At 53.4% G+C, this 8,705-nt stretch overlaps 1 protein-coding gene across 1 annotated transcript; it reads right to left on the minus strand.

Moving 5' to 3' along the window:
* Nucleotides 1-2,977: 2,977 nt before the first annotated feature.
* POLE4 (DNA polymerase epsilon 4, accessory subunit) lies at nucleotides 2,978-6,684 on the minus strand. The gene is made up of 4 exons (XM_015828984.1): nucleotides 6,466-6,684; nucleotides 5,718-5,802; nucleotides 4,532-4,573; nucleotides 2,978-3,142 (listed from the first exon to the last, which is right to left on the minus strand). Exons 1-4 carry the CDS (start codon nucleotides 6,682-6,684, stop codon nucleotides 3,129-3,131), a joined length of 360 nt encoding a protein of 119 aa, XP_015684470.1. The 3' UTR covers nucleotides 2,978-3,128.
* Nucleotides 6,685-8,705: the final 2,021 nt, after the last annotated feature.

An 8,705-nucleotide genomic window follows, 5' to 3' on the forward strand; every position in this document is an offset into this window, starting at 1 on the left:
AAACAGCCAGGTCTTGAGGGCGCGGCGGAAGGAGGGGAGATCCGGAATCACCCGGATCTCTGGGGGCAGCTCGTTCCAGAGGGTGGGCGCTCCGACAGAGAAGGCTCTCCCCCTGGGGGTCGCCAACCGGCACTGTCTGGTTGGCGGCACCCTGAGGAGGCCCTCTCTGTGGGAGCGTATCGGCCGGTGGGAGGTAATCGGAGGCAGAAGGCGGTCTCGGAGGTAACCAGGTCCGATGCCATGGCGCGCTTTAAAGGTGATAATCAACACCTTGAAGCGCACTCGGAAGGCCACAGGCAGCCAGTGCAGCTCGCGCAGCAGCGGTGTTACATGGGAGCGACGAGTCACTCCCATCACCGCCCGCGCGGCCGCATTCTGGACTAGCTGGAGCCTCCGAGTGCTCCTCAAGGGGAGCCCCATGTAGAGAGCATTACAGTAGTCCAGGCGGGAGGTAACAAGAGCATGGGTGACTGTGCGCAAAGCATCCCGGTCCAGAAAAGGCCGCAACTGGCGTACCAGGCGTACCCGGTAAAACGCCCCCCTGGCCACAGCTGCTATTTCATTTTATTTTTTACTTGTTTTATTTGCTGTGGCTCAGTCTCAATGTGCCATTGTGCATTCATCCCAAACAATAAGTTTGCATTTCTGCAGTACTTTTCTCATGCCGGATGCTTTGGAAACGTTGCACGTGGGAGTTTCAATGAATTGCATGTTCAATGGCAATTTCAAAGCGTCCGACAGATGGCGCCGTTTTTTTAAAAAAAGCATGTTTTTTACCTGTCACAGGTGTGACATCTATATAATATAGGTACCAATGCAACGTTGTGTCAAAATTTCAAAGCAATCAGTGAAGAACTTTCGGAGATTTAAGATTTTGAACAAACGAACATTTACATTTTTATTTATATAGATTTTACTTTTATTTTATTTTTTATTTATTTCATTTCATTTTCTATTATTATTTTAGGTTCATTTTAGGATGGCCCCACGTTTTGTGCTCCATGGAGTTTCTCTTGCTTGCCCTGGGGAGACGGGCATAAGACAGGCGCTCCGGAGGCCTTGCCCACTGCCCGCGTTGATGATGCAAGCACACTGGGCATCAAAATGCCAACTCAATGGGCACAAAGTCGGGGGGGGTCTCCTGTGGCTTTTGAGAGGCGGTCTTCTCCTCAATTTGCCCAGTAGGCATGCCAATGGGGTGGAAGAAACAGAATGGAATTTTAAAAGGCGGGCGGGGGTCTTTGGTTAGCCCACCTTTGTGAGCTTCTGCCTTTTGAATCGAATTTGGGAGTCGGATGTTTTTTGCTACCTTCAAGCAGTCTTTTTCAACCTGGCTGGGGAATTCTGGGAGTTGAAGTCCACCCATCTTAAAAGTGTGGCCCAGGTTGAAAAACACTGCCCTAGAAGAAGAAGGGTCTGCTTCGGCCCTAACCACTAGGCCAGGGGTACGCAACCTTGGCTCTTTTATGACTTGTGGACTTCAACTCCCAGAATTCCTGAGCCAGCCATGCTGAGGGGAAAGGGAGAGGTTTCCAAGCTGAGCCACGCTGGCTCAGGAATTCTGGGAGTTGAAGTCCACAAGTCATGAAGGGGCCATAGTTCCCCCATGCTGGCTCAGGAATTCTGGGAGTTGAAGTCCACGAGTCATAAAAGAGCCAAGGTTGCCTACCCCTGGTATAGGGTCTCCTGCTTGAGCAGGGAGTTGGACTAGAAGACCTCCAAGGTCCCTTCCAACTCTGTTCTCCTGTTGCTTTGATTATAGCAGGATTCAAGTATGGGCCTTTAAATAATAAGACCTTGTTGGTACCAATAAATTGCCAGTGCTTCGTCCTTCACAGTGTATCCTTCATAGCTTGGCTATTTTTTTTTCTTTTTATTCAACTGCTGCTCCAAATCATGTCAGTCTAGACCAGGGGTAGGCCACCTTGGCTCTTTTATGACGCGGGGACTTCAACTCCCAGAATTCCTGAGGCAGCAAGGCTCAGCTTGGGAACCTCTCTCTTTCCCCTCAGCATGGCTGGCTCAGGAATTCTGGGAGTTTATTTATTTATTTATTTATTTTGATTTATATCCCGCCCTTCTCCCAACGGGACTCAGGGCGGCTCACAACATATTTAAAAACATAGACATATTTACAACCCCCACCAGATAAAACCAAATTAAACCAAGTCCACCAGTCATGAAGGGGCCAAAGTTTCCCCCATGCTGGCTGAGGAATTCTGGGAGTTGAAGTCCATGAGTCATAAAAGAGCCGAGGTTGCCTACCTCTGGCCTAGGCCGCTTTATGACTGGTGGACTTCAACTCCCAGAATTCCTGAGCCAGCATGGCTCAGCATGGAAACCTCTCCCTTTCCCCTCAGCATGGCTGGCTCAGGAATTCTGGGAGTTGAAGTCCACCAGTCATAAAAGAGCCAAGGTTGCCCACCCCTGGCCTAGGCCAAACTGGCCCTCTGCCACCCTCCAGCAGGAGGCCATGCCAATGATGGGGGGGGGGGGTAAAGTTGCCCCCCCTCAGGCTCCTCATTCCTTCCCTCCCTGACTTTTACAGGCCCCCTCCTGCACCAGAGGAAGGGTCTTCCTTGGGGAGGGTTTTGAAACCAGGGCCCACTCCACCCCCCCCCGCACCTCCTCTTCCCTTTGGGAAAAATCAGGCTGACAAAAAGGGACCAGGCAGAAGCGGGTGACGTGGCACCACCTTCCTTGGCCCAGGAGTGCCAGGCTGAGGGGAGGGGGCAGCGTCAGCAACATGCTTGAAGACAGAGACCCTTCCCACCAGCAAAGGCAGAACGAAGCTGCCTGCTGGCATCCGAAGAGGAAACGCGGGGCGGAGGGAGGAGGAAGAAGGCAGCAGCTGAGATCCCCCCCCCTCCCCAAAGAAGTCTGGCTTCCCCCCAGACCCGGGCACCGGAGGGCAGGCCTCGCCCGTGTGGATGCCCACAGATAAATGCAAAACCCAGACTACAAAACGGATGTGGAAAAACATGTATGTATTGAGAGAAATTACACCGCGTATGTACAAATCACACAACTGGGCCTATACAAAAGGGGTCTTTCGGAGGGTCTTCCTTGGCGGGCGAAGAGAGAGGCAGCGCCAGTCTTTCCTTCCGGGGATGCGTCTTCCAAGCGGGTCAGTCCAGCGTTCCTGGAAGCCCACCCCCCCAAAAAAAACACATTTTTGAGAATTCCATTCTTCCCCTTGGCAAAATATATCATTTCTCCGCTTCCTTCTGCTATCGCAGGGGTAGTCAACCTTGGCTCTTTTATGACGCGTGGACTTCAACTCCCAGAATTCCTGAGCCAGCAAAGCTGGCTCAGGAATTCTGGGAGTTGAAGTCCACGCGTCATAAAAGAGCCAAGATTGACTACCCCTGTGCTATCGTGTTATCCGGCTGGCCTCCTGTCCGTTTAACTGGAGTAGCTTCCACCGCTTAAATTCTTGAGGGGTTTATTCAGATTTTGACCCTCGGTGTCCAGAAACAGGACAAACAGTGTCGGAAAGGAGGAGAAGAAGCAGCCAACAGTTTCTGGAGCTAGGCCCAGGTGAGGGTTTCTCAAAACTGGAATCTTTTAAGACGGGTGGACTTCAATTCCCACAATTCCCCAGCCAGCAGGAATTCTGGGAGTTGCAGTCCACACCCATCTTCAAGCAAGCTGACTGGGGGATTCTGGGAGTTGCAGTCCCACCAGTGGTGGGATTCAAATAGGTGAACAACCGGTTCTCTGTGTGGATGCCGCTTCCGGAAGTCCATTCCGGGCCTGGACAACAAAAAATTAACTACCGGTTCTGCCGAAGTAGTGCGAACTGGCTGAATCCCAACATCTTAAAGCATGCTGGCTGGGGGATTCTGGGAGTTGAAGTCCACCCATCTTATAGCATGCTGACTGGAGGATTCTGGGAGTTGAACTTCACCCATCTTAAAGCAAGCTGGCTGAGGGATTCTGGGAATTAAAGTCCACCCATCTTATAGCATGCTGACTGGGGGATTCTGGGAATTGATGTCCACCCATCTTAAAGCATCCTGACTGGGGAATTCTGGGAGTTGCAGTCCACCCATTTTAAAGCATTTTTGATGGGGAATTCTGGAAGTTATAGTTCACCCATCTTAAAGCAAGCTGACTGGGGGATTCTGGGCATTGCAGTCCACACCCATCTTAAAGTAAGCTGACTGGAGGATTCTGGGAGTTGCAGTCCACACCCATCTTAAAGCAAGCTGACTAGGGGATTCTGGAGTTGAGGTCTGAAAAATTGCCAAGTTTGGGAAATCCTTCTTGTCCATTAGCCAGTCTTCCCCATGGCCCACCAGCCTTTGGGGACAGCCCCACAACCTCCATTAATCAGTCCAATCCTTTTTGGAAACCAATATATTGTTTATGCTCCTTTTTATCCCAGCCCCAAAGTATGATGATTGACAGGCCCTGTGAAAGCTTTTAATAGGGCCGTTAATGACAACCCCCCACCCTGAAGGTGGTTTCTTTGGCTGATCTGGGCACTAACAAATATTTTCTTTTACGTCTTTTACAGTATCCTTACCTTCCAGGAAGGCAAACTCATCCAGGGCTTCGATGGCGTTGTCTGCAGGAGGAAAAACCAACACCCATTTTTTTAAAAAAATTAAGATGTGCTGTTAGTTGGCATGATGTCGAATTGTTTTGACTCCAGGAAATTTAGAACAAAATAAAAAAATATAATAAAAAACTGTGTGGCAAAACAATCACAAATAAAAATTCACGGGTCAGAAAACTAAAATAAACATAGCTCAGAGCCCTAAAGCACACAACTAAAACAAGCGAAAAGCAAGATTTTTTTTGGGGAAAAATGGACTCCTTCAGCACCGTATCTAACCTCCACATTTTACTGAAAGACACAAGCTTTTGTGTGCAGCAGTTGGCGGGGTGGAAACGTTGCCCCCCCAGGGGATTTTTTTTGCCATGGCCCAGACCCACTCAGGGGAGAGAGCCAGGCGCCCTGCAGACCGGATGGATGACCAACCCACAAATGAAGGCCATTTCATGGGAACCGGAGAAACGTGAGAGGCTGGGAAAGGGAGGGGGGGGGTTATCTCTGGCCCACCCCCTTCAGAATGAAAGCTCCCCCTCCCCAAATGATCGGTGGGCTCAGCTGGCCCTGCAGTAGCCAAGCTGCACGGGCCCAGTCCTTGCTGACCCCTTAACCAGCCGTGGGTCAGTGGTGGGGGAAAAGGGGGAGGACTGTGGGATGCTTGGTGGTCTCTGAGCTTGGTGGTTTTCTGGCAGAAATATTATCAGTGCTAGAAGGGAGGGGTTGTGAAGAGGAGGATGAGGAATGGAATAGAGCTGGAAGGGACCTTGGAGATCTTCTAGTCCAGCCCCCTGCTTAAGCAGGAGAGAAGGAGGAGGAGGGGAGGAAGGGAGGGGGAGGAGGAGAAGAGGAGGAGGAGGAGGAAGAGGAGGAGGACTGTGGTGTCCTTGGTGCTCTCTGAGCTTGACTGTTTCCTTGCAGACGTTTCATGACCCAACTAGGTAACATCATCAGTGCTAGAAGAGAGGAGGAGGAGGAGGAGGAGGAGGAGGAGGAAGATTGTGGGGTCCTTGGTGCTCTCTGAGCTTGACTGTTTCCGTGCAGACCTTTCTTGACCCAGCTAGGTAACATCATCAGTGCTGGAAGGGAGGGGGGGGAGTTTGTGAAGAGCGGAGGAGGCAGAGGAGGAGGAGAAGGGGGGAGGGGGCGGCTGACCCACCCAGGTCCTTCCTCTGCAGGGTCTTCCTCTTTCCGTGCTGGGTGTGGAGGAAGGCGTCCCTGGAGATGGTTTCCACAAACAGCTCCTGGGGAGGCAGAAGGGGGGGAGGAAGAGACAGATCAGCCAAGAAACACTGAATGGCTCCATTGCAGATGCCAAGGGGAGCGGTCCCTAGTGGTGGGAGGGTGCTTTGAGGAAGCAGGGAAATTCCCAGCCTCCGAGACAACCCCCCCCCCCCCCCGTAGCTGGCAAAGGGCAGCCTGAGGCACTCGGGGGGGGGTGACTTTGGGGTCTGCTTCCCTGCAAGGGAGCTCCCGCCTCTTGGTCCTACTTGGCTCAGCAAGCCTGGCCCCCACAATGGCCAACACAGCCTCCTCCTTGCAAGGTAGGCCGGGCAAAGAGGCTGCCACCAGCCAAAAGTCCCCATTGGCAGCACAAGAGAATCTCCGCAGCTTAGAGCTGGACTTTTGTCTGCTTGCTGAGCTGGTTGCTTTGCTTGCACGAGTCTCCGCTGAGCCGGAGCTGCTCTTTAGCGCAGCATTTGTCTCTTTCCCGCCCGGGATCTCCGAGTGGCGCCCCATCCCAGCCTCGGAGCCTCTTCGGAGTCTGCGAGGAGCGTCAGCTGCGCCCTCTGGCGGCCCGAGCAGGGGAAAACAAGAGAGAGAGAGAGAGAGAGAGCAAAACCACGCCCCTCGCGGAGGCAATCCGGTTCCTGATTGGCCCGGGGGCCGCCGCCCCGCCCACTCACCGCGGCGCGCGCCAGGACAAAGACCGCCTCCTGGCTGGCCAGGCTGACGTCTGGGTCGGCCTTCACCAGCGCCTTCACCCGGGACAGCGGCAGCCGCGCCGGACGCGAAGGCCCCGCCGCCGCCGCCGCCGTTGCTGCCGGCGCCACTGACGCTGCCGGCGCCTCGAGCTCCTCCGGCGCCCCGGCGCTTCCTGCCGCCGCCGCCACGGGCGCCGCCATCTTGGCCACCTCGGGGCTGCTAGTGCGCCTGCGCAGCTGACGCCATCGCTTCCCAGCCACGCCCACGTCTCTACGTCATCCCGCTGCTTTGCGGGAGGGAGGGGGAAGCGAGAGGGGCGGGGCGGGAGCGGGGGAGGATTGGCACCGCCGCGCGGCGACGCGTGTCCTGGCGGTACGTGCGAACGCGTGCCACCGGTTTAGCGGCTTGCACGGATCTCGGAAGAAGGGCAGGGGAGCGGTGCAGAAGGCAGGGAAGTTGTGGAGCAGGAGGCGCTTTCTCCTCCCTGGCCCCCTCTCGCATTGCTGCACTCCCACGACACGTGTCATGCCTGGATGAACCGAGTTCTGGGTCGGCAGATGCACCGAAGCACGAACTAACTCAAAAGGACAGCTTGCCCCCCCCTAAACCCGTCCTTGATTCCTGCAAGGGTGAGAGGTGTGGACTTCAACTCCCAGAATTCCCCAGCCAGAAGTCATGGATTGGCTGGCTGGGGAATTCTGGGAGTTGAAGTCCACGCCTCTTGCCCTTGCAGGAATGGAGGCACACCGCTCGAGATGAAACCCCCCCCCCAATCACATGGTTGTGTTGATTGTTGTTTTTCCTCATCTGCTAAATATGTCATAATTTTCCTATACGGGTCGTCCTTGACGTACGACTTCAGTATGAAGCCCAAAATTTCTGTTAAGTGAAACACTTGTTCATTGCCCCATTTTACGAACATTCTTGACACCGTTGTTAAGTGAATCACTGCAGATGTTAAGTTTGTAAGACGGTCGTTAACCGAACCCGTCTTCCCCCGTTGACTTGGGTTGTTGCAAAAGGGGATCCCGTCACCCAGGGACGCACTGCGACCGTCACAAGTACAAGTCGGTTGCCAAGCATCTGAACTCTGATTGTGTGACCCCGGGGAGGCTGCGACGGTTGTAGGTGTGAAAAACGGTCATGAGTCAGCACCCTTGCAACTTTGAACGGTCACTAAAAGAACTGTTGTAAATTGAGGACTGCCTGTGGGGATTTGATCTCATCAGCCTCCCACAGTAACGGATCTGAGTTGAGCAACGGTGTAAGTTCGATATATAAATCTGGCAGAAGCCGCCCTTGGCAGCCAGCCCATCTGGGCAAGGACGCTAAGCGAGTTTTGTGTCTCATTTTACGTCCTTTCCTGGTACAGCGATCAGGCGAATCACTGCAGTTCTTAAGTGAATCACGGGGTCGTTAAGCGAATCGGGATTCCCCATTGACTCTGCTTGTCGGAAGGTCGCAAAAGGGGATCACGTGACCCCGGGACGACGCGACCGTCACAAGTACGAATCAGTTGCCAAGAGTCTGAATTTGAATCACGTGACCCCCCCAGGGAGGCTGCGACGGTCATTAAGTGGGAAAAACGGTCCTGTCACTTTTTTCAGTGCTGTTGTAACTCTGAACAGTGGTCCCTAAAGGGTTGCAAACTGAGGACTGCCCATAATGACAGATTACGGTTTTTCAGCTTTTGGGGTGCCCTTCATTAGATGCCCTTTTTTTTCACACATTCACAGCTCTCCAAGTCTGTGCTGAGCCCTTTGTCCACCCAGGGCCCCCCCCCCAGATTTGTGTCTTGCATAGGGGAGGTTTGGCTCCCTTCCCTGAGCAGGTCTCGCCCCCCCCCCCCAGGTGCAAAGATCCACACACACACACCCCGCAGCATTGGCCCCAGCCTGGGAATTGGCAGTAAGGATGGATGAGCTCTGGGATCCCTGAGCGCCGGGTCCTTCCGCCAGGGAGACATTGTGGGATGAAGGAAGGAAGGAAGGAAGGAAGGAGAGAGAGAGAGAAAGAAAGAAAGAAAGAAAAAGAAAGAAAGAAGGAAGGAAGGAAGGAAGGAAGGAGAAGGAAGGGAGGAAGGAGGAAGGAAGGAGAGAGAAAAAAAAGAAAAAGAGAGAGAGAAAGGAAGGAGGAAGGAAGGAAGGAGAGAGAGAGAAAGAAAGAGAAAGAAAGAAGGAAAGAAAGAGAAAAAAGGAAGGAGGAAGGAAGGAAGGAGAGA

Source organism: Protobothrops mucrosquamatus, unplaced genomic scaffold, assembly GCF_001527695.2.
Source record: "Protobothrops mucrosquamatus isolate PMUCROS unplaced genomic scaffold, P.Mucros_1.0 scaffold5196, whole genome shotgun sequence".
NCBI lineage: Eukaryota > Metazoa > Chordata > Lepidosauria > Squamata > Viperidae > Protobothrops > Protobothrops mucrosquamatus.